General features: G+C 48.2%; 1 protein-coding gene across 1 annotated transcript; it reads left to right on the top strand.

Moving 5' to 3' along the window:
• The first annotated feature begins 1732 nt into the window (after positions 1-1732).
• ISCA1 (iron-sulfur cluster assembly 1) lies at positions 1733-21140 on the top strand. Its single transcript, XM_069761953.1, has 4 exons — positions 1733-1930; positions 7082-7135; positions 8366-8471; positions 18675-21140. The coding sequence occupies exons 1-4, from the start codon at positions 1850-1852 to the stop codon at positions 18821-18823; spliced, it is 390 nt and encodes a 129-aa protein (XP_069618054.1). The 5' UTR covers positions 1733-1849; the 3' UTR covers positions 18824-21140.
• The last annotated feature ends 4814 nt before the right edge of the window (positions 21141-25954 follow it).

Raw genomic sequence — 25954 nt, 5'->3', positions numbered from 1 at the left:
TTTGTTTCGGGTAGGAGTGAAGCTGGGGGGGGGTGGGGGGAAGAGAAAGGGGTCGCAGCTGCATTGTGAATGTGTGTGTGTGGTTAGCCATGTCCTTCTGAAACTACACTCACAATAAGACATTTTTTGGCATTATCGTGACAGCAGCACAGGGCCATATAAATTCTTCAATGACGCTGGCAGGCTCGTCGTACATTACGGCTGTATAGAGGGGGGAGGGAGAAAGAGTGGCTTAGAATTCCAGCCTTGTGTGGGCAGGCAGAGGAAATGCTGTATGTGTAATTGAAGTAATCAGGACTTCTTCCTGTTTCCTGACATATGCACTGTGGTATCAGTGGCTCAAAGGCATTTAACCCCTTCAAAACATCAGTTACTTATTCAAATCTGTGAAAATGGCCTGTGTGCCCACTTTGATGCCAGTTATGGTGCCCAGAACCCATTTGGGCCAGGCTGAAGGGACCTGGGTTTGATGCAGGGCATCACTTTCTGTGTATTTTAAGTGTCATATCAGTGGCCCAAAGGCATTTAACCCCTTAAAAACATCAGTTACTTATTCAAATCTGTGAAAATGGGCTGTTTGCCCACTTTGATGCCAGTTCTGGTGCCCAGAACCCATTTGGGCCAGGCTGGAGGGACCTGGGTTTGATGCAGGGCATCACTGTCTGTGAATTTTACGTGTCATATCAGTGGCCCAAAGTCATTTAACCCCTTAAAAACATCAGTTACTTATTCAAATCTGTGAAAATGGGCTGTTTGCCCATTTTGATGCCAGTTCTGGTGCTTAGAACCCATTTGGCCCAGGCTGAAGGGACATGGGTTTGATGCAGGGCATCACTGTCTGTGTATTTTAAGTGTCGTATCAGTGGCCCAAAGGCATTTAACCCCTTAAAAACATCAGTTACTTATTCAAATTTGTGAAAATGGGCTGTTTGCCCACCTTGATGCCAGTTCTGGTGCCCAGAACCCATTTGGGCCAGGCTGAAGGGACCTGGGTTTGATGCAGGGCATCACTTTCTGTGTATTTTAAGTGTCGTATCAGTGGCCCAAAGGCATTTAACCCCTTAAAAACATCAGCTACTTATTCAAATGGCCAAAATTGACTGTCTGCCCACTTTGATGCCAGTTCTGATGCCCAGAACCCATTTGGGCCAGGCTGGAAAAAACTGGTTTTGATGTGGGGCGCTCTGTTCTATATGTCTGCAGTGTGAGATCAGTGGCCCAAAGGCATTTAACCCTTTCTTCAGCGCTCTTTGGTGCCCACTTTGATGCCCATTTTTGTGTCAGTTTTATTATTTTTGTAGCCTTTTTTAAGCGTATTCACATCAGGGCACCTCACTGCATTGTATGTTATTATTGTGATTATTTTTTGTTGTTAAACCTATAAAAAACAGAAAAGAAAAAATTGCCGAATAAGAAACTGACGAATAAGAAACCAACTTCAGCCTCGTCAATGACAGGCGATAAAAGAATATCATCAAAATGTTAATTTCATGTGACAGTCAGGACACATGCATGGAGAGCCCTACAAACAGCTGATTCTCGGGAGCATCCAGGTAGCCGGTTCACCTTGGTACCGTCAGCTCACTCTGTCTACAGCCGGCTGTATTTTAGGCACTAGTAACATTCATTAACCCCCTGCGCGTTGTGTAACAAGGACACCGTGCTCTGCCTAATGATGGCTGCGCAGGCGCACTGGCAGCTCACAGCCGGATATACACTGTTCATCCAATCCGCTGGCGTTAGAAGGAGGAGTCTCGGTGAAGTCGCCGTCTCCTCGGCTTGTCCTGTGTGTTATTGCTGGGAGCGAGCTCCTCCGGTTCATGGGGGAGAGGGTGAGAACAACAACGACATGTCCGCCTCGCTTGTGAGGGCGACCATCAAGGCGGTCAGTAAAAGGAAGCTGCAGGCGACCCGGGCGGCTCTGACACTGGTGGGTAACGCGGCCTGTGAGGGACAAGTGTGACGTTATCCCCAATAATATGTCTGTCATCCGCACGTTACAATGTGTGAGGAGAGAATAGGGTGCCCGTGGTGAGCACACAAGGAGCCTGCCCTCTGTACGGTGCCCTGTCCTGGCTGCAGTGCTGGGCACTCGCCATATGTGCCACGGCCGCTGCCTGTAGTGTGCTTGTTCCCCCTGGCACAGCCGCTGCCTGTAGTGTGCTGACTCCCCCTGGCACAGCCGCTGCCTGTAGTGTGCTTGTTCCCCCTGGCACCGCCACAGCCTGTAGTGTGCTGACTCCTCCTGGCACGGCCGCTGCCTGTAGTGGGCTTGTTCCTCCTGGCACGGCCGCTGCCTGTAGTGTGCTTGTTCCCCCTGGCACAGCCGCTGCCTGTAGTGTGCTGACTCCCCCTGGCACAGCCGCTGCCTGTAGTGTGCTTGTTCCCCCTGGCACCGCCACAGCCTGTAGTGTGCTGACTCCTCCTGGCACGGCCGCTGCCTGTAGTGGGCTTGTTCCTCCTGGCACGGCCGCTGCCTGTAGTGTGCTTGTTCCCCCTGGCACAGCCGCTGCCTGTAGTGTGCTGACTCCCCCTGGCATGGCCGCTGCCTGTAGTGTGCTTGTTCCCCCTGGCACAGCCGCTGCCTGTAGTGTGCTGACTCCTCCCGACACGGCCGCTGCCTGTAGTGTGCTTGTTCCCCCTGGCACAGCCGCTGCCTGTAGTGTGCTGACTCCTCCTGGCACGGCCGCTGCCTGTAGTGTGCTTGTTCCCCCTGGCACAGCCGCTGCCTGTAGTGTGCTGACTCCTCCTGGCACGGCCGCTGCCTGTAGTGTGCTTGTTCCCCCTGGCACAGCCGCTGCCTGTAGTGTGCTGACTCCTCCTGGCACGGCCGCTGCCTGTAGTGTGCTTGTTCCCCCTGGCACAGCCGCTGCCTGTAGTGTGCTGACTCCTCCTGGCACGGCCGCTGCCTGTAGTGTGCTTGTTCCCCCTGGCACAGCCGCTGCCTGTAGTGTGCTGGCTCCTCCTGGCACGGCCGCTGCCTGTAGTGTGCTTGTTCCCCCTGGCACGGCCACAGCCTGTAGTGTGCTGACTCCCCCTGGCATGGCCGCTGCCTGTAGTGTGCTGACTCTTCCTGGCATGGCCGCTGCCTGTAGTGTGCTTGTTCCCCCTGGCACAGCCGCTGCCTGTAGTGTGCTGACTCCTCCTGGCACGGCCGCTGCCTGTAGTGTGCTTGTTCCCCCTGGCACAGCCGCTGCCTGTAGTGTGCTGACTCCTCCTGGCACGGCCGCTGCCTGTAGTGTGCTTGTTCCCCCTGGCACAGCCGCTGCCTGTAGTGTGCTGACTCCCCCTGGCATGGCCGCTGCCTGTAGTGTGCTTGTTCCCCCTGGCACAGCCGCTGCCTGTAGTGTGCTTGTTCCCCCTGGCACGGCCACAGCCTGTAGTGTGCTGACTCCCCCTGGCATGGCCGCTGCCTGTAGTGTGCTTGATCCCCCTGGCACAGCCGCTGCCTGTAGTGTGCTTGTTCCCCCTGGCACAGCCGCTGCCTGTAGTGTGCTTGTTCCCCCTGGCACAGCCGCTGCCTGTAGTGTGCTTGTTCCCCCTGGCACAGCCGCTGCCTGTAGTGTGCTGGCTCCTCCTGGCACGGCCGCTGCCTGTAGTGTGCTGGCTCCTCCTGGTACGGCTGCTGCCTGTAGTGTGCTGACTCCTCCCGACACGGCCGCTGCCTGTAGTGTGCTTGTTCCCCCTGGCACAGCCGCTGCCTGTAGTGTGCTGACTCCCCCTGGCATGGCCGCTGCCTGTAGTGTGCTTGTTCCCCCTGGCACAGCCGCTGCCTGTAGTGTGCTGACTCCTCCCGACACGGCCGCTGCCTGTAGTGTGCTTGTTCCCCCTGGCACAGCCGCTGCCTGTAGTGTGCTGACTCCTCCTGGCACGGCCGCTGCCTGTAGTGTGCTTGTTCCCCCTGGCACAGCCGCTGCCTGTAGTGTGCTGACTCCTCCTGGCACGGCCGCTGCCTGTAGTGTGCTTGTTCCCCCTGGCACAGCCGCTGCCTGTAGTGTGCTGACTCCTCCTGGCACGGCCGCTGCCTGTAGTGTGCTTGTTCCCCCTGGCACAGCCGCTGCCTGTAGTGTGCTGACTCCTCCTGGCACGGCCGCTGCCTGTAGTGTGCTTGTTCCCCCTGGCACAGCCGCTGCCTGTAGTGTGCTGGCTCCTCCTGGCACGGCCGCTGCCTGTAGTGTGCTTGTTCCCCCTGGCACGGCCACAGCCTGTAGTGTGCTGACTCCCCCTGGCATGGCCGCTGCCTGTAGTGTGCTGACTCTTCCTGGCATGGCCGCTGCCTGTAGTGTGCTTGTTCCCCCTGGCACAGCCGCTGCCTGTAGTGTGCTGACTCCTCCTGGCACGGCCGCTGCCTGTAGTGTGCTTGTTCCCCCTGGCACAGCCGCTGCCTGTAGTGTGCTGACTCCTCCTGGCACGGCCGCTGCCTGTAGTGTGCTTGTTCCCCCTGGCACAGCCGCTGCCTGTAGTGTGCTGACTCCCCCTGGCATGGCCGCTGCCTGTAGTGTGCTTGTTCCCCCTGGCACAGCCGCTGCCTGTAGTGTGCTGACTCCTCCCGACACGGCCGCTGCCTGTAGTGTGCTTGTTCCCCCTGGCACAGCCGCTGCCTGTAGTGTGCTGACTCCTCCTGGCACGGCCGCTGCCTGTAGTGTGCTTGTTCCCCCTGGCACAGCCGCTGCCTGTAGTGTGCTGACTCCTCCTGGCACGGCCGCTGCCTGTAGTGTGCTTGTTCCCCCTGGCACAGCCGCTGCCTGTAGTGTGCTGACTCCTCCTGGCACGGCCGCTGCCTGTAGTGTGCTTGTTCCCCCTGGCACAGCCGCTGCCTGTAGTGTGCTGACTCCTCCTGGCACGGCCGCTGCCTGTAGTGTGCTTGTTCCCCCTGGCACAGCCGCTGCCTGTAGTGTGCTGGCTCCTCCTGGCACGGCCGCTGCCTGTAGTGTGCTTGTTCCCCCTGGCACGGCCACAGCCTGTAGTGTGCTGACTCCCCCTGGCATGGCCGCTGCCTGTAGTGTGCTGACTCTTCCTGGCATGGCCGCTGCCTGTAGTGTGCTTGTTCCCCCTGGCACAGCCGCTGCCTGTAGTGTGCTGACTCCTCCTGGCACGGCCGCTGCCTGTAGTGTGCTTGTTCCCCCTGGCACAGCCGCTGCCTGTAGTGTGCTGACTCCTCCTGGCACGGCCGCTGCCTGTAGTGTGCTTGTTCCCCCTGGCACAGCCGCTGCCTGTAGTGTGCTGACTCCTCCTGGCACGGCCGCTGCCTGTAGTGTGCTTGTTCCCCCTGGCACAGCCGCTGCCTGTAGTGTGCTGGCTCCTCCTGGCACGGCCGCTGCCTGTAGTGTGCTGGCTCCTCCTGGCACGGCTGCTGCCTGTAGTGTGCTGACTCCTCCCGACACGGCCGCTGCCTGTAGTGTGCTTGTTCCCCCTGGCACAGCCGCTGCCTGTAGTGTGCTGACTCCCCCTGGCATGGCCGCTGCCTGTAGTGTGCTTGTTCCCCCTGGCACAGCCGCTGCCTGTAGTGTGCTGACTCCTCCCGACACGGCCGCTGCCTGTAGTGTGCTTGTTCCCCCTGGCACAGCCGCTGCCTGTAGTGTGCTGACTCCTCCTGGCACGGCCGCTGCCTGTAGTGTGCTTGTTCCCCCTGGCACAGCCGCTGCCTGTAGTGTGCTGACTCCTCCTGGCACGGCCGCTGCCTGTAGTGTGCTTGTTCCCCCTGGCACAGCCGCTGCCTGTAGTGTGCTGACTCCTCCTGGCACGGCCGCTGCCTGTAGTGTGCTTGTTCCCCCTGGCACAGCCGCTGCCTGTAGTGTGCTGACTCCTCCTGGCACGGCCGCTGCCTGTAGTGTGCTTGTTCCCCCTGGCACAGCCGCTGCCTGTAGTGTGCTGGCTCCTCCTGGCACGGCCGCTGCCTGTAGTGTGCTTGTTCCCCCTGGCACGGCCACAGCCTGTAGTGTGCTGACTCCCCCTGGCATGGCCGCTGCCTGTAGTGTGCTGACTCTTCCTGGCATGGCCGCTGCCTGTAGTGTGCTTGTTCCCCCTGGCACAGCCGCTGCCTGTAGTGTGCTGACTCCTCCTGGCACGGCCGCTGCCTGTAGTGTGCTTGTTCCCCCTGGCACAGCCGCTGCCTGTAGTGTGCTGACTCCTCCTGGCACGGCCGCTGCCTGTAGTGTGCTTGTTCCCCCTGGCACAGCCGCTGCCTGTAGTGTGCTGACTCCTCCTGGCACGGCCGCTGCCTGTAGTGTGCTTGTTCCCCCTGGCACAGCCGCTGCCTGTAGTGTGCTGACTCCTCCTGGCACGGCCGCTGCCTGTAGTGTGCTTGTTCCCCCTGGCACAGCCGCTGCCTGTAGTGTGCTGACTCCTCCTGGCACGGCTGCTGCCTGTAGTGTGCTTGTTCCCCCTGGCACAGCCGCTGCCTGTAGTGTGCTGACTCCTCCTGGCACGGCCGCTGCCTGTAGTGTGCTTGTTCCCCCTGGCACAGCCGCTGCCTGTAGTGTGCTTGTTCCCCCTGGCACGGCCGCTGCCTGTAGTGTGCTTGTTCCCCCTGGCACGGCCGCTGCCTGTAGTGTGCTTGTTCCCCCTGGCACAGCCGCTGCCTGTAGTGTGCTGGCTCCTCCTGGCACGGCCGCTGCCTGTAGTGTGCTGACTCCTCCTGACACGGCCGCTGCCTGTAGTGTGCTTGTTCCTCCTGACACGGCCGCTGCCTGTAGTGTGCTGGCTCCTCCTGGCACGGCCGCTGCCTGTAGTGTGCTGGCTCCTCCTGACACGGCCGCTGCCTGTAGTGTGCTTGTTCCTCCTGACACGGCCGCTGCCTGTAGTGTGCTGGCTCCTCCTGGCACGGCCGCTGCCTGTAGTGTGCTGACTCCTGACACGGCCGCTGCCTGTAGTGTGCTGGCTCCTCCTGGCACGGCCACTGCCTGGTGGGAGAAGTAGAAGGTGAGTATGGTATGTATTGTTTTTTGTCTTTTAGTTTAGTAATAGGCAATCCCTTTAAACAGATTTAAGAAGATTTACTCTGTTCCTGATGAGCTATGGTTATTTGATACTGCTTCAATATTGACATTCTCTAGAATAAAATAACTGTGTATTCCTACAGACGCCATCTGCTGTGAACAAAGTAAAGCAACTACTAGAAGAGAAGCCTGACCATGTAAGTAGGACAATGATTTGTAATCTAATGTTGATAACAAATTCTAGAAGTTGGCAGAGGGCAATTCTGGAACCTTATGTTGGCAAATGTATAGCATTTACTCTTGGTGCCGTTCTGGAGATTGACACATCCAAGCTTAGACAGTCCTTTGATGTGTATAATACTTTATCTTCCCTGTGGTGGTGATGCTGTAAAGTTGCTCCGTTGCTGATTGTTCTCCAGGATATCACAGGCTTTAACCAAGGGCTCATTGCAGCATCACACCCTGTGATCAGCTTCTTCGGAAACTCTTAACAAGGACTAAAATACCAATTTTACTAAATTTCCTCCTAAAGGACTTTAAATTAGTTCATCTCCTCCTCCACTGTAACATTATCTGGGCAGATCCGAGTCATAGGTCCCATTTTTAAAACTTTCCCTAATGTGTCCCTGAGTCTAAACTGAACAGCCCCTTTAACAAGTGGAGTACCGTACTTTGTATAACAGGTCATCACTTTGAGATTGGTTTACCGTATATCCCCTTCATTTGAGTAAGAGAATAAACATCAGTACTCGGCTGATACAAATAAGCAATGTACAGGAATGCGGTGTCAGCCCCGTACATCACTTATATCCATCAGAAGCAGATTTCAGCTCATTGGTGGGCTTTCCAGGTGCTGCGTCTCTCCGCTCTCATATTGATGATCTATTTCTATTCTATAGATTGACAATCACTTTGACGTTTTAAAATGAACCCGTCTGTACTTCAAAATTGGCTAAAATTGGGAAGCCTATCGCTTGAACGGACAGATCTATGCAAACACCTGAGCACGTCTCAAGCTATATTTTCTCTAATAAGTAGGAGGGAGCCTGTCTGGATGCTTCCTGTGATTTGGGCTGCAGGAAACTGCTGATAGATTTCCCTTAACACTTCAAAGTAAAAATAAAAAATGTTAACCCATTTTCCTCCACATAATACAACGCTGTCAGTGAAATAAAAAATATGTATTCATTTACTTGGGTATGATAAAATGAGCTTGGGATCTTGACATTGTGCCAATCATCGGGTCCCTGAATATTTCATTTTATTTTCATTCAGGGCACATATAGCATAAAGCAATCTATTCTGAATCTACCCCTGTCTTGTAGAAGATGGTTGTTCTCTTCTGTACTGAGAAAGTGACTCCCCAAGATTGACAACTACAATGTGAGGTGGTCATAGATGTTCTATAACCAGACTTTCTTTTCTAGATTGGCCTGAAAGTGGGTGTCCGTACAAGAGGCTGCAATGGCTTGTCTTATTATCTAGAATATGTAAAGGCCAAGGGAGTTTCAGATGAGGAAGTAGTTCAAGATGGTAAGTCTTTATTATCCCTTAAAGGACCAGGGAACTTTTTTAGTTTTTGCCTTGCTATAACTTTTTTTATTCTTATGTCAACATAGACATATGAAGGCCTGTTTTTTGCAGGACAAGGTGTAGTTTTGAATTGCACCAAGAAACGGTCGGGAAAAAAAACAAAGCAAACAGTTCTGCCATTGTTTTTGAGGTTTTTGGTTTATAGCATTCACTATGCATTAAAAATGACATAGAAACATGATTGTCCATATATTACAAAACAGAAAGAAAGGGCAAAAAAGCACGACCGCACAGCTGCAACCGGATCAGAGACTGCGGTCCGTCCAATAGTGAGCAGGAGCCTGATGTCACGGTAGAGGTGCTCGTATGGAAAAAAGTATGCGATCAAGAAATGTAAAGAGCGGTACGGCAACACTCACCGGTCCAGGTGTGGTTCAAATTCTTTATTGAAGCATTAAAACAAAACCGTCTCATTCACGGCCCGGGAAGGTGAGACAGGAAAGGAGGTGAGCAGGATGTGACAACGGCCGTTTCGCGCCTACGTCAGGTCTTCCACGGGACCCGTGGCCGTGAACGAGACGGCTTTGTTTTAATGCTTCAATAAAGAATTTGAACCACACCTGGACCGGTGAGTGTTGCCGTACCGCTCTTTACACTTCTTGTCCATATATTACTTTTAATATTTATTGTTACATTTTTTTTTAGTCCACTTAAGATGCTTGAATCTACAATGGTCTGATCACTTATACGATCTACTTCAATACTGCATTATTGCAGGATATGATGAAAATCTGTCTCCAGTGGAGCTCCTACTGCGGAGTTTCATAGGAGGGTCGAGATGACAGCGATAGGGTCTTCAGCAGATCCCCAGTTGTTATCGTTAAGTTGTGGTCGTTAAGGTGTTAAACCAAAATCAAACTTTTTGGCAACAATGCCAAATGATATGTTTGGCGTAAAGGCAACACGTCTCATCACCCTGAACACACTATCCCCACAGTCAAACAAGGTGGTGGCAGCATCATGGTTTGGGCCTGCTTTTCTTCAGCAGGAACAGGGAAGATGGTTAAAATTGATGGGAAGATGGATGGAGCCACATACAGGAGCATTCTTGAAGAAAACCTGTTGGAGTCTGCAAAAGACCTGAGACTGGGATGGAGATTTGTCTTCCAACAAGACAATGATCCCAAACATAAAGCAAAATCTACAAAGGAATGGTTCACAAATAAACGTATCCAGGTGTTTGACTTGGCCATTCTAAGTCCAGACCTCAATCCAATCGAGAATCTGTGGAAAGAGCTGAAAACTGCTGTTCACAAACGATCTCCATCAAACCTCACTGAGCTCGAGCTGTTTGCCAAGGAAGAATGGGCAAGAAGTTCAGTCTCTCGATGTACAAAACTGATAGAGGCATACCCCAACCGACTTGCAGCTGTATTCGCAGCAAAAGGTGGCACAACAAAGTATTAAGTTAAAGGGGCCAAATAATATTGCACGCTCCACTTTTCAGTCTTTGAATTTCCACAAAAAATTTAAATATCCAATAATTTTCGTTGAACTTCACAATTGTGTTCCACTTGTTGTTGATTCTTCACCAAAAATTTACATTTGGTATTTTTATGTTTGAAGCATGATATGTGGGAAAAGGTTGAAAAATTCCAGGGTGCCTAATACTTTCGCAAGGCACTGTATCTTTAACTGAAGCTTTCTACTTATTTATGATCCAAACACAAAAAGGATTAGAATAGCTTTTATTGCTGTGCGTCCATAATGGGTATGTAGCCTATAAATGATACACAGCCAAATATACTGGTAAAATTAAGTATTAATTTATTAAGTACATGATTAAAATACAATTACAAAAAGAAAAGGGTAAGGCTGTGTTCACACGTTGCGGTTTTTTCGCGGTTTTTCCCGATAAAAACGCTATAAAACCGCAAAAAAAAACACATACAATAAGCATCCCATCATTTAGAATGAATTCCGGATGTTTTGTGCACATGATGCGTTTTTTTCCGCAAAAAAAAACGCATATTGCACAAAATCCGGACATGCTCTATCTTTTTGCGTTTTTTTTGCGGATTTCCCACTCCAAAATGCATTGGGAAGTATCCGGAAAAAAACGCGGCAAAATCGCGGCAAAAACGCGTGCGGTTTTCTTGCGGATTTCATGCAGAAAATGTCCGGAATTCTCAGGAATTTTCTGCATGAATTCCTGAACGTGTGCACATAGCCTAAGAAATAACCTCATAAAGTGCTTGTGCAGGGGTAGTAAGATAACAAGGTAACCACAATGTCCAAAAGTGTTATATAAAAAAATTAAAAAAAGGCCAACATGTGCACATTATGAATGCATGATACGTAGTATATGGCTCGGATAACTTTTGGATAATTCACTTGAAATTTATTTAAAGTGCTTACTGGTAGACACAGATGGCCATATAGAAAGAAATATAAATATATCAGTACGTATACATACTAGCATGCATCAAAAATCATTGTATACAGATGGCAGGAGGAAACCAAGGTAAGAAGCTATAAACTGATGGTAAGGAAGTGTACTAACCCACTGCTATTGCACCTGCCCAACACGCGTTTCGCCTATGGCTTCAACGGGGAACTGAATTAAGAGGTAAGAGCGAGTGTGTGTATATAGAGCGGGAGTCCAATGAAATTGCTCCTGCGTTGTGTAAGGCTACTTTCACACTAGCGTTGGAATCTCCCCGTCGCAATGCGTCGGGCAGAGATTCCAACGCTAGCGTTTGACGCACTGCACAACGGGTGCAGCGGATGCATTTCTCCGGCGCATCCGCTGCCCCATTGTGAGGTGGGGGCGGAGTTCCGGCCGCGCATGCGCGGTCGGAAAAAGCGGTCCGTCAGGAGCAAAAAACGTTACATGTAACGTTTTTTGCTCCCGGCGGTCCGCCACAACACTGCGCAACCGTCGCACGACGGTTGCGACGTGTGGCAAAGCGTCTCAATGCGTCGCTAATGTTAATCTATGGGGCAAAAACGCATCCTGCAAACAACTTTGCAGGATGCATTTTTTGCCATAAACGACGCATTACGACTCACATGTGTGGCAGCTAGTGATCGCGTACACCATGCATGCTGGCGTCACATCTGCCCCGGGCGGCGCACTTCCATGGGAACGCAATGCGCTGGGCGGAAATGATGTTGGTGATCCATTGAAAGATCAGCTTCCCTTTGGTGTGGGTTGTGGTTATGAGTAAGCTCAGAGGAGCTTAGTAAACCCAGCTCACTGATGGATTCTCTGTTAACATGTTTTGCAGCCAACTATGTGTAGGAAACTTTTAACCAGAACAGTGAAAAATCTTTAATGAAAACCAATTACCAAAATGTTTATCCAAAAATAAATTTGATTAATGTAACGAAGGTGTAAATATCCTATACATTCAGTAATAAAGACAAGTGTAACGGGGCGTGGCCTGAACGTCCATGTGAGCGGACGGGTGATAGAGCGCTCCCGCTGCTAACGCTGACATTATCCTTATAAGCCGCAGCTGAGCGGCGATTCAAGGCGTTTACCGGCTGCAGGAGAGTCCCGGGAGTGCGGCGGTGTATAGAGGCGGCCCCGAGGTCAATAAATATGACCAGGAGGAGGCAAAGAGATGCAGGAGCCGGCGAGGCTGGGATCAGCCAAGATGGCGCCGACGCCAGAGAGAAGGCAGAGAAGGACAACGAGGCATGCCAGAAGAGAATGGCGGCGGCGGCAAAGCTCCAGCAGTTTGCTAGAGTGGAGGCCGCAGGGAACACAGGAAAAGCAGAGGAGGACGCCGGAGCAGACACAGACACAGAAGGAGAGGAGGAAAGCCCAGCAGAGGAGCAGGAGGTACAACAGGGGAGCAGGGATGGTGACATGGCGGTGGTAGTAGGGGGACCTGAAGATGAGGAGTCAGGAGCAGAGCCCACCCTTAGAGATGTCTTTGCACTGGTATCATCATGCAAACAATCCCTGACCCAGCAGATACAGGAGGTCAAGGGGGATACAGCCCAGATAAATGCAGCCCTGCAGAAGATTGACAAACGTGTGGGGGCTGTGGAGGAAAGAGTGAGCACTGCAGAAGACCATATAGTGCAGCTGCAGAAAGCGGAGAGGAAGTTTACTCAGGCAATATCGGAGCTGGCTGCAAAAAATGAGGATCTGGAGAATAGGTCCAGAAGAAATAACATTCGTATAGTGGGTATCCCTGAAAAAACTGAGGGGAGGAATCCCACGGAGTATATTGAAAGCTGGCTCCTTGAGACTTTTGGTGATGCAGCACTGACAAAAGTATTTGCGGTAGAAAGAGCCCACAGGGTCCCACCGAAACCACCTGTCCCTGGAGCAAGTCCCCGTACCATGCTTGCCAAAATCCTAAACTACAGAGACAGACATTATCCTGAGGAAGGCTAGAGACATGACGGATCTGACAATTGGAGGTCAAAGAATTGCTATTTACCCTGACTATTCCGCCCTGGTACAGAAACAACGGATGATGTTCACGGGTATCAAGAGACGGCTGAGAGAACTGGGAGTGCAGTACTCCATGATGTTTCCGGCACGACTGAGAGTGGTAGCGTTGGATAAGATTCATTTTTTCCAGACGCCGGAGGACGCTACCCAGTGGATAGATCTTAACGCTTAAAAGCTTAAAGGGAAAGGAGATTGAAAATGTGGGGTGGGTTAGTCGGGAGGTATTTTAATTCTTTCAAAAAGGAGAAAAAGAGTTTGACTGACAGTACATTGATAATTGAAATGTGCAGGTTGGGTATTATTCAGGGAATGCACTGGGAGTGCTTATACGGCGGAGAAGTACGAGGGAGGAAGGGTGTGCAGCGTACTAAAGTTTATTTAGTTTCTTGTAGTTGTAATGTAATACAGGTTGAATTATATTGTTTTTCTAAGACTTGCGGCAAATTCTGTTATAAACGGTAGCGGGAGGCGGAAGGAGAAGGTTACGCTAACGAGTGTTCGCAATGGGTGATGGTGCCCCACTCTTGATAAGAGGCAGAATGTATAGTATTGGGGGGTGTGGGGGAGGGGTGGTGGGGTAAGGGTGGGGAGGGAAGTTAGACAGCTCAGAATCGGGAGTAACGACATAATTAAAGATGATGAGTCACATAATAGGGGACCGCTTTAAGATATTGAGTTGGAATGTGAGAGGTCTGGCGGATAAGTCAAGAAGAGCTGCGAGCTTGCAGTATGCGAAGGATCAGCGGGCTTCTATGATATGCTTGTTAGAGACGCACTTGATACAGGAGAAAGTGGATGTACTGAATAGACGGTGGATACAGAAAGGGTATCATTCTACCTTTTCGACGTACTCAAGAGGGGTGTCAGTGTTGGTGCCGATGGGAGTGCAGTATGAAGAGGTGAAAGTATGCGTGGATGCTGAGGGTCAGTATGTGGTGATACAATGTATATTGGATGGAGTGAGATTGTGTGTTGCGGCAATGTATATTCCATCTCCATATTCATGTAAGAAGATGAGGGAGGTGTTGGAGAAGGTGGAACGATAGGAACCACTACCACTCTTAATTATTGGGGATTTGAACAATATCTGTGACGACTTTTGGGATAAAAATAAGAACACCCAGAACAGGTCGGAGGGGCACACTACAACATTTGGTACCTATGTGCGTGAAATAGGCATGATTGATCTATGAAGAGTTAGACATGTTGGGGAGAGAGGGTACTCGTGTTACTCGCCGGCTCATGCTACGCTATCCAGAATTGATATGGCGCTGGGTAACCGCCTGTTGGACACAATGGTGGGAGAGGTGCGTTATCTGTCGAGGGCCCTTTCGGATCACAGTCCAATTGAGGTGGAGGTTAGGTTGTTTGGGACACGGACCGCAAGTGGGAGAGAATGGAAGATCCATCCTAACTGGTTACAGAGTATTGACTTGGACGGTATAGGGAAGGAGGTGACGGAATTCTTTGCTTTAAATGATGGGAGTGCAGATGCTCTAACTGTTTGGGATGCAATGAAAGCGTTCCTGAGAGGGTTACTATTTAGAGACATTAGTAGGTGTAAGAGGAGGACAAGGGAGGCGGAGAGGGTGGCGATGGAGGAGCTGAAAGCCGCAGAGGACGAGATGGTAGTGCTGGGGACTTCCAAAGCAGAGAAAAGGCTGAGAACAGCGCAAAATTGTATGGAAAAGATTCTGCTGGGAAAAGCTGAAAGGAAGCGGGCGTTTCAGAGGGTGGCTTATTTTCAGGAGGGAGAAACAGTGGGTCACATGCTATCGGTGGTAGTCGCGGCTCAGCGTAGTACCTCGTATGTGCACTCGTTGGTTTCGGATGGGGGGAGCAGGGTATTTGAAACACCTGAAATTATAAAGGTCTTTGCGGACATCTACGCGGACTTATATTCCTCCAGGGTCAATGAGTCAGCCGGAGATACGGAGACTTTCCTTGAGAGTCTGGGTCTTCCGAAATTGAGTAAGGAGGATAGGGTGAGCCTAGATGCCCCTATCACCGAGGAGGAACTGAGTCGGGCGCTGAAGTCTATGGCCAATGGGAAGGCACCTGGGGTCGATGGGTTACCAGCTGAAATCTATAAAAGTTTGGAGGAAGTGCTGATTCCTAGATTAAAGTTGGTACTGGAGGAGGCTGGACGCCAAGGGTATCTCCCAGCATCTATGAGGGAGGCCACTATAGTGGTTATTCCGAAGGAGGATAAGGATCTGGGGAAGCCTGAGTCATATCGACCAATCTCTCTGTTAACCATTGATGTCAAGCTCTTGGCCAAGGTGTTAGCTACCCGTTTGTCCAGCGTCATTGCTAACCTTGTACATCCGGATCAGTCTGGTTTTATGCCTGACAGGTCTACAGCGGTTAATCTGCGGAGGCTGCATATGAACCTGCAGCTGAAGTCTGACAACTGTGGCCGAAGGGTTATTGCGTCCTTGGATGCCCATAAGGCTTTTGACAGTGTGGAGTGGGGAAATCTCTGGCGGGTGTTGAAGTGTATGGGTATTGGTCCGCAATTTGTGGCGTGGACTCAATTGTTATATTCACTACCAACAGCTAGAATTAGAGTGAATGGGGAACTCTCTCAGCCTATAAAGTTGGCCAGAGGTACGAGGCAGGGTTGCCCACTGTCGCCCCTTCTGTTTGCCTTAGCTGTGGAGCCACTGGCCGCTAAGATACAACAATCGGATGAGGTCCCTGGGTTCAGATATGGGAGTGTTGAGGAGAAGATCGCGTTATATGCAGATGACATCTTACTGTTCCTGGCGGACCCGGATGAAGCCTTGAATGGGGCTATCGAGATCATTGGGAAATTTGGAGACTTGTCGGGATTGAGGATAAATTGGGATAAATCGGTCCTCTTTGAGGTGGATGGGGTGGAGGAGAGCAGAAGTGAGCCATTGGGAGAGGGGCGGCTTAAGGTGGCATCCCTTTTCAAATACCTGGGAATATGGATCTCGATGCCAGTTACAGAGTTTTTGTATAGGAATTTGACACCTCTCATGGGCGCCCTTAAAGCAAAAGTGGATGCGTGGAATAAATTGCACCTATCGGTGGTGGGTAGGGTTAATCTCATTAAAATGGTTCTGATGCCCAAATTACTTTACGTCCTACATAATGCGCCAGTTTGGATTCCACATGGGAAATTCCGGCAGATTAGTGCTCTTTTTAGAAGTCTGATATGGGGGAGGCGGTACCCACGTATTCGCCTGGAGACGCTTCAGCGACCCAAGGAAGATGGAGGATTGGCTTTACCCAATCCTGAGTTATATTTTCTTGCAGCCCAGAGCCAGCACTTGAAGGGCTGGGCGCGGGAGGCGTCTGCCAGTGCGGTACAGCACTTGATGGAGAGGGTGACGGACCGACGACCGGTGGCGCAGTGTCTGGAGGATGGCACCTTGAAAGTATTGGGGAAATTATACCCAACTATGTTTTTGATACATAAATTATGGACCAGACTGCGACAGATTCGGGGGGTTACGGGGCTGACTAAATTTACACCGATATGGCTTAATAATAATTTGGTTGAGTTTGCGGCCCTTGGAGTGCTGGCGGAGTGGCAGGCCAAAGGAATCCACTTGGTGGCTCAGATAGTTAAACAACGAGGATTAAAGTCCTTTTCGCAGCTGCAAGGGGAGTTTGGATTGAGACCGACTGGGGAGTATCAATATGCTCAGATGAAACATGCTTTTAAAGCTCAAAACAAGGGCGGTGGTATTGAGATCCAGGAGGACATAGTTCTGGAATACGTGTGTGGGGAAGGATCCACAAGGGGAGTCATTACCACCCTTTATAAGGACCTTCTACATGCATATTTGCTAGACTTCCCCCTAAAAGCGAGAGCGAAATGGGAAAGAGATTTAGGCCCAATGGAGGATGAAACCTGGGAGTCGGTGTTGGAGTGGGTTCCACGAGTGTCACTGAGCGAGCCGTATAGACTATCGCAGCTGTACATCTTGCACAGAGTCTATAAATCACCGGAAGTGTTGTGCAGAGTGGGGTTGCGTGCTGACTCTGAATGCCCGAGATGTAAGACTGAGAATGCAGGAATATACCACATGATGTGGACATGTCCAAGACTGGTTGCTTTCTGGTTGGTGGTGATGAGCCGTGTGGAAGGGGCGTATAAATGCAGAGTGCCGAGAGATCCGATAGTGTGTATACTGGGACATGTAGAGGAAATTAGAGTGGACAACACCTGGAAGATAGCAATAGCTAGGCTATTATATCTGGCAAGGAAGGTAATATCAAGGAAGTGGATCAAGGAGGAACCGCCTACAAGGGGTGAATTTCTGAAATATGTTAAACATGGTCTCAATTTGGAAAAGGGGGTCTACAAAAGACGTGGGAAAATAGAAACGTTTGACAAAATGTGGTCTCCGTGGCTCGAGCTAGGATGAGTAGTTATGGGAAATGGGAGGAAGAGGGCCTCTGAAAGGAAGAGAGTGCTAAAGGAACAAGCGGACATAAGTGAGTCAAATGGCTCAAAGAACCATCAATACTGGTAACAAAAGTATAAATGGGTATGAGCTGTCAGGGGAGGGGGAGGTTCGGGTTTTGTTGGGGATTTGGAAAATGTAAAAATTTTGTAAAATAATGGAAACATGCATAAATTGTATTGTTCATATTCGACTTTAATAAAAACCTATTAAATAAAATAAATAAATAAAAAAAGACAAGTGTAACGATCTTGGGGGAGACGGACATTAATGAGTTTATCTAACTTAATTCTGGTTGTCAGCTGAAACTGCTTTCCTATGTAAAGGTTGTGTATTACAGCTACAGATGTGTAGTAATGAGGAGAGAACTATACACATTATTTATCCATCTGGTGTTTGAACAGTGTACTGAGGTTTTTTTGTTTTTTCATATGCCATCCATGCGCATCTATCTTTTTGTTTTTCGTTTCTTGCGACTGACCCATTCACCTGGAATAGTGAGTTCTATTCTCAAAATGGGTCAGAGCAAGACATATCGGACCATCAGTCGGCAGAAAAAAGGACTAACGTAGCCCCAAGTAGTATTACATGTCCATGTGTTGACAATAGAAAACCTTGCCAGCCAACAGGTGACAAACACGGACTTAAAACCTTATGGCAGTGACGGTATACAGGTATGCACAGACTGATGGGTAGTACTCCCTCATTAATTCACCGGACACTGCCCTCCTTTCTAATGGAGATAAATATTCCCTGTTGTGTGGGTAGCAGCAGTCTGACCGCCACCAATCAATAAGTTATCGCTTATCCTGTGGAGAGATGATTGTTTTCACTGGACATTTTATCGGAGTCCTTTATTATCTCTTATGGCTGCCAAGCTGTGATGTGCTGCCCTGATATATGGAGCATAGTCTTAGGACAAATCTGTGACTATCCTTCTCTGTAAGGCATGTATGTACACATCTTTTTCATGCTGATTCTGTCTGAAAAAGCACCTGAAATGTCCACTTTCACTTGGAAGCTGCCAGTATGATATATAAAGTTATATAAAAAAAAAATTAGCACCAACTTCAAATCCACTGCAAAATTCCCCAAAAAATCAGAAGAAACTCTTCAACATCTTTTGTTTCAAAAACAATGCTGGTACGCCAGTGTCGCAAAGATGCCAAGTGCACATACCCTAAGTACCCTAAGTATTATGTTACAATTGAGGGTTGTTATGTTGGAATTCCTGCTTCATTCTGCTCTTCCTAATGTCTTTTTCTTTTTCCTATTTTCTAATGGCAGGAGTGAGAGTGTTCATAGAGAAGAAGGCTCAGCTAACTCTTTTAGGAACTGAAATGGACTATGTAGAGGACAAACTTTCCAGCGAGTTTGTATTTAATAACCCGAACATTAAAGGAACGTGTGGATGTGGAGAAAGTTTCAACATTTAACACAAAAGCACTCAGTCCGCTCTGAAGCTCCCGGGAAATGCTTTCCACCATATCCGAGCATTGTAAGGCTCTTTGTTTGACTCGGGTTTTGTGACATGCCGCTAGCTTAATTTCAACTAATAAAGGTTTGGAGTGTTTCATGATCTAAAACCCATTTAAATGACACAGATTATTTAGTTCTGGCTGCCTTTTGTTTTCTTTTCATATTTGTTCTAGGTCATTTAACAAAAGGCTTTTAAAGAGTTCATCTTTGTTTAGTGTCCTTACACTGTAGACACAACACCATAAAAATGGATCTGTTTTTATCCCTTAATTAAATATATAAAAAAAACAAACAAAAAAACAAACGTATACAGATCATTTTAGTTACTGATGGTGTCTACTCATGCTGTATCACCAGGTGGCGCCATCACAGCTATTGCCTGTGTTTCAATTGATCATGGAGAAAAGAAGTTTTAAAGATTACCTAGTGTATTCAATGGACATGTAGAAAAAAAGATATGGGTTTTCCCATAGCAAACCATTTTTCCCTGTCTTATGCTACATTAAATTCTTTATATTACAGGCATATTCATTACTTCACTTTAAACTTTCAGCTAAATATGTAAAGTGCCATTTGCCTTGTTACATTTTAGTGATGGGTTAAAAACCCTTACCCCTAAATTGTTTCTTCATTACCACCTTTCACTCTTCACTTTCCTTCCTGTTATCAGCCTAAGGCCGGAGTCACACTACCGTATTACACCGTCCAAGTGCTATGTGATAAAACCTCATATAGAACTCAGCCCAGTGTTACTCTATGGGGCAGTTCTGACCTGCCATTAATTTCTCATACCAAATCGGCATGTGAGAACAGTCACAGCATGCTGTGATTGGCACCGAGACTTTGCTCACTCGCACCCATACAAGACTGTGGGTGCGAGTGAAATATCGCACTGCACTCGGATGTCACTTGAGTGCAGTGCGATCGACGCCAGCAGCAGAGGAGATGGATAAATTACTTTCCCCATCTTCTCCTCAGCTGTGCTCCAATCCTGTCGGCTCACACTTGCAGCAGAGCAGGAGCCGAGGGTCATTAGCATATCGCATCTGATACACTCACATCACATGCTATACACTAATGTGACTCTGGCCTTTTTTGTTTTTCAGCTCTAGAGTGGTATCACTAATCCATGTTGCCTGCCCCTAGTAATATACTTGCCATGGGACCTGCCGTCTTCAGCTCTTTCCAACTTGAGTCCTATCCACCATCTTGGGATCGCAGCTCCTGACTGACCGGAAGTCAGGGATAACGGTCGCTGGCTCTCAATGTAAATCAACAGAAGAAGACGGCGGCTGGCAAGTATATTACTGGGGGCAGGGAACTGACATTAGATCAGCAGGTAAAACATGAAGGAAAAAAATATCAAGTGGAGTGGTGTTTTAATAATATATTTCTCTTCTCTCCACCATGCTCCTTTATAAATCAGTCTGTCATTTCAGTCCTCTAGCAGAGATAACCCATTCTGTATGATTGTGTTTTCTGGAAACGCACAGTGTATGTGTTCTATGTACTCAGTCCGTCCTTAGAATAAAAATTTACACCCTGTAAGGTTATGACCTGTACAGAATGTCACATAACCCCTGTAAAATGTACAGTTTCCATTCTACACTTTAGACGCGCCTTTCTACTTCTGTATCCATGTACAACAACAAGTAAATGTTATCTTTGATGCTTCCTACAAGTAGATCAACCTCAGACTACCTGCTTTATCTGTTCCATGACTTACCAAGGAATATGTGAAAATATGCATAATGTGTGTACTATATATTGTCTGATTGTCAAAGGGGTAATATAGCTTGTTTGCAAAGACTGAAAGTGTCAAGTAATGTCGATAAACAGAGAAAAGATATACTAGCCCAGTAGTCCACTCCTCACTCAAGTGCTACTTTTACGACTGTCTTTGTCAAACCTCTAGCGATGGCCTCACGACCTCCAGTCGCCTGACAACTGCAGTTACTCGTTGCATGAGAAGGTGGTCGGGATGTCATCGATGGTGATTTTGTGGAAACTGTCAGAATGTCCGGAGCAGGGAGCTGATTCCTGGGATGCATATATCCTCTTTTCTACTTGTATTTCAATGGCTTGCTGCTGTGTTTCAAACCAACTCCAGCACCCTTTTAACTTGATACTGATATTCTGTTCAAGGACTCCCGAAACGCACAAGTAGATTCTTTACCTTGAACAATGATGTTATAGAATGATTTTCTGCCTGGAAGAGTTAGTTGCTTGTTTTATGCACATTTTTTGATTTGGAAAATAAAATAGTAAACATCATATGGCTTGTGTTGATTGCTCGGTAATTTTACACTATATATAAAGATATATATATATATATATAGAGAGAGAGAGAGATATATTTTCAAAAAAGTAAAGGGAATACTTAAACAACAGAATTCCAAGTAAATCAAACTTCTGTGAAATCAAACTGTCCACTTAGGAAGCAACAGTTTGACAATCAATTTCACACGCTTTTGTGCAAATGGAATAGACAACCGATGGAAATTGACAATTTTCAAGACTCACTCAAATGAGTGGTTCTGCAGGTGGGGACCACCGATCACATCTCCGTACCAATGCTTTCTGGCTGATGTTTTGGTCCCATTTGAATGTTGGTTGTGCTTTCACACTCGTGGTAGCATGAGACGGACTCTACAACGCACACAAGTGACTCAGGTAGTGCAGCTCATCCAGGATGGCACATCAGTGCGAGCTGTGGCAAGAAGGTTTGCTGTGTCTGTTAGCATAGTGTCCAGAGGCTGGAGGTGCTACCAGGAGACAGGCCAGTACACTATAAGATGTGGAGGGGGCCGTAGGAGGGCAACAACCCAGCAGCAGGACCGCTACCTCAGCCTTTGTGCAAGGAGGAACAGGAGGAGCACTGCCAGAGCCCTGCAAAATGACCTCCAGCAGGCCAGAAATGTGCATGTGCCTGCACAAACGGTTAGAAACCGACTCCATGAGGATGGTCTGAGTGCCTGACATCCACAGATGGGGGTTGTGCAGAGCACCAAGATTGGCAAATTCACTACTGGCGCCCTGTGCTCTTCACAGATGAAAACAGGTTGACACTGAGCACATGTGACAGACATGACAGAGTCTGGAGATGCCGCTGAGAGCAATCTGCCTGCAACATCCTTTAGCATGACCGGTTTGGCAGTGGGTCAGTAATGGTGTGGGGTGACATTTCTTTGGAGGGCCGCACAGCCCTCCATGTGCTTGCCAGAGGAGGCATGACTGCCACTAGATACCGAGATGAGATCCTCAGACCCTTTGGGAGACCATATATGCTGGTGCGGTTGGCCCTGGGTTCCTCCTAATGCAGGACAATGCCAGACCTCATGTGGCTGGAGTGTGTCAGCAGTTCCTGCAAGATGAAGGCATTGAAGCTATGGACTGGCCCGCCCGTTCCCCAGACCTGAATCCGATTAAACACATCTGGGACATCAGGTCTTCCACCCTCCACCATGTCACGTTGCACCACAGACTGTCCGGGAGTTGGCTTATGCTTTAGTCAAGGTCTGGGAGGAGATCCCTCAGAAGACCATCCGCGGCCTCATCAGAAGCATGCCCAGGTGTTGTAGGGAGGTCATACAGGCACGTGGAGGCCACACACACACTACTGAGCATCATTTCCTTGTCTTGAGGCATTTCCACTAAAGTTGGATCAACCTGTAACTTAATTTTCCACTTTGATTTTGAGCATCATTCCAACTCCAGACCTCCGTGGGATATTAGTTGTGATTTACGTTAATAATTTTTAGGTTTTACTGTTCTCGACATATTCCACTATGTAATGAATATAGATTTACAACTGGAATATTTCAATCAGTGATATCTAGGATGTGGGACTTTAGTGTTCCTTTTATTTTTTTGAGCAGTGTACATTTACCGAAACCCTCAATTTCCAGGTTCTGTAATATTTGTCTTACTTTTACTGTTTTCCACTAGTCCACTACAATTCCACTTAGTGACACCAATACTTTCATCCCAACACTTGTGAATTGAGAGACGAAAACCAGGAAGGAAGTGATACCGATTGGGATTCTGTGGCCCCTATTCGCCACCTGCCTACAAGACCATTTCCCTTGCAAAACCAATTAAATTCATGTCTGATAATGTCTGTATGTATATTTCTGTAATTCTCCTCTGACATACCATGCACAGTCACTGATCCAAATGATTATAAAGCAGGATATGCTGTGGCTTTTAACCCCTTTCTGACATCTGACGTACTATCCCGAGGTGGGGTGGGCCCGTATGACCACCGACGGGATAGTACGTCATATGCGATCGGCCGCGCTCACGGGGGGGAGCGCAGCCGGGTGTCAGCTATGTGCCAGGAGCGGTCACGGACCGCCCCCGGCACATTGACCCCCGGCACACTGCGATCAAACATGATGGCAGTGTTCCGGCGGTATAGGGAAGCATCGCGCAGGGAGGGGGCTCCCTGCGTGCTTCCCTGAGTGCTTCCCTGAGACCCCTGGAGCAACGCGATGTGATCGCGTTGCTCCGAGGGTCTCCTACCTCCTTCCTCCCTGCAGCAGGCCCGGATCCAAAATTTCCGCGGCATCCGGGTCCTGCAGGGAGGTGGCTTCACTGCGCCTGCTCAGAGCAGGCACCGGGAAGCCTCCAGGAGTGCACGTCAGATCGCTGATCTGACACAGTGCACAGCAAAGTGTCAGATCAGCGATCTTACCCTATAACATGATGCCTCCCCCGCCCCCCCCCTGGGCAATGTTATAGTGTAAGAAAAAAAAAAAAAATTCGATAGATATTGTTCCTATAAATACACTTCCTTATCTAAATAAAAAAACAAACAATAAAAGTACACATATTTAGTATCGCCACGTTCGTAACGACCCGACCTATAAAACTGTCCCACTAGTTAACCACTTCAGTGAACACCGTAAAAAATAAACGAGGCAAAAAAAACGCTTTATCATACCACCAAACAAAAAGTGGAATAACGCGCGATGAAAAAGACGGATATAAATAACCATGGTACCGCTGAAAACGTCATCTTGTCCCGCAAAAAAACGAGCCGCCACACAGCATCATCAGCAAAAAAATAAGTTATAGTCCTCAGACTAAAGCGATGGAAAAATAATTATTTTTTCTATAAAAGTTTTTATAAATGAGGTATCGCTTTAATCGTACTGACCCGAAGAATAAAACTGCTTTATCCTTTTTACGAAACGCGGAACCGTATAAACGCCTCCCCGAAAAGAAATTCATGAATGGCTGGTTTTTGGTCATTCTGCCTCACAAAAATCGGAATAAAAAGCGATCAAAAAATGTCACGTGCCCAAAAATATTACCAATAAAAACGTCAACTCGTCCCGCAAAAAACAAGATCTCAAATGACTCTGTGGACCAAAATATGGAAACATAGCTCTCAAAATGTGGTAACGCAAAAAATATTTTTTGCAATAAAAAGCGTCTTTCAGTGTGTGACGGCTGCCAATCATAAAAATTCACTAAAAAACCCACTATATAAGTAAATCAAACCCCCTTAGTTAGGGAAAAATTAAAAAAATGTATTTATTTCCATTTTCCCGTTAGGGTTAGGGCTAGGGTTGGGGCTAGGGTTAAGGCTACAGTTAGGGATGGGGCTAAAGTTAGGGTTAGGGTTTGGATTACATTTACGGTTGGGAATAGGGTTGGGATTAGGGTTAGGGGTGTGATTAGGGTTAGGGATGTGTTTGGATTAGGGTTTCAGTTATAATTGTGGGGTTTCCACTGTTTAGGCACATCAGGGGCTCTCCAAACGCGGCATGGCATCCGATCTCAATTCCAGACAATTCTGCGTTGAAAAAGTAAAACAGTGCTCCTTCCCTTCCGAGCTCTCCCGTGTGCCCAAACAGGGGTTTACCCCAACATATGGGGTATCAGCGTACTCGGGGCACATTGGACAACAACTTTTGGGGTCCAATTTCTCCTGTTACCCTAGAGAAAATACAAAACTGGGGGCTAAAAAATAATTTTTGTGGAAAAAAACAATATTTTTTATTTTCACGGCTCTGCGTTATAAACTGTAGTGAAACACTTTGGGGCTCAAAGCTCTCACAACACATCTAGATGAGTCCCTTAAGGGGTCTACTTTCCAAAATGGTTTCACTTGTGGGGGGTTCAATGTTTAGGCTCATCAGTGGCTCTCTAAACGCAACATGGCGTCCCATCTCAATTCCAGTCAATTTTGCATTGAAAAGTCAAATGGCGTTCCTTCCTTTCCGAGCTCTGCCGTGCGCCCAAACATTTGTTTACCCCCACATATGGGGAATCTGCGTACTCAGGACAAATTGTACAAAAACTTTTGGGGTCCAATTTCTTCTCTTACCCTTGGGAAATTAAAAAATTGGTTGGGTCTTTTCTCCTGTTACCCTTGGTAAAATAAAACAAATTGGAGCTGAAGTTAATTTTTTGTGAAAAAAAAGTTAAATGTTCATTTTTATTTAAACATTCCAAAAATTCCTGTGAAACACTTGAAGGGTTAATAAACTTCTTGAATGTGGTTTTGAGCACCTTGAGGGGTGCAGTTTTTAGAATGGTGTCACACTTGGTTATTTTCTATCATATAGACCCCTCAAAATGACTTCAAATGAGATGTGGTCCCTAAAAAAAAAAATGGTGTTGTAAAAATGAGAAATTGCTGGTCAACTTTTAACCCTTATAACTCCCTAACAAAAAATGTTGGTTCCAAAATTGTGCTGATGTAAAGTAGACATGTGGGAAATGTTACTTATTAAGTATTTTGTGTGACGTATCCCTGTGATTTAATTGCATAAAAATTCAAAGTTGGAAAATTGCAAAATTTTCGCCAAATTTCCGTTTTTTTCACAAATAAACGCAGGTAATATCAAAGAAATTTTACCACTATCATGAAGTACAATATGTCACGAGAAAACAATGTCAGAATCACTGGGATCCGTTGAAGCGTTCCAGAGTTATAACCTCATAAATGGACAGTGGTCAGAATTGTAAAAATTGGCCCGGTCATTAACGTGCAAACCACCCTTGGGAGTAAAGGGGTTAACAATGCATTTTTGGCAGGGAAAAAATAGATGGTGCTTGCCGAGTTTACGCTCTGT

The sequence above is a fragment of the Ranitomeya imitator genome, chromosome 1 (assembly GCF_032444005.1).
Source record: "Ranitomeya imitator isolate aRanImi1 chromosome 1, aRanImi1.pri, whole genome shotgun sequence".
NCBI classification, from domain to species: Eukaryota; Metazoa; Chordata; class Amphibia; order Anura; family Dendrobatidae; genus Ranitomeya; species Ranitomeya imitator.
The sequence above is the reverse complement of the archived record's forward strand: the minus strand, read 5'-3'. Positions and strand labels throughout refer to the sequence as shown.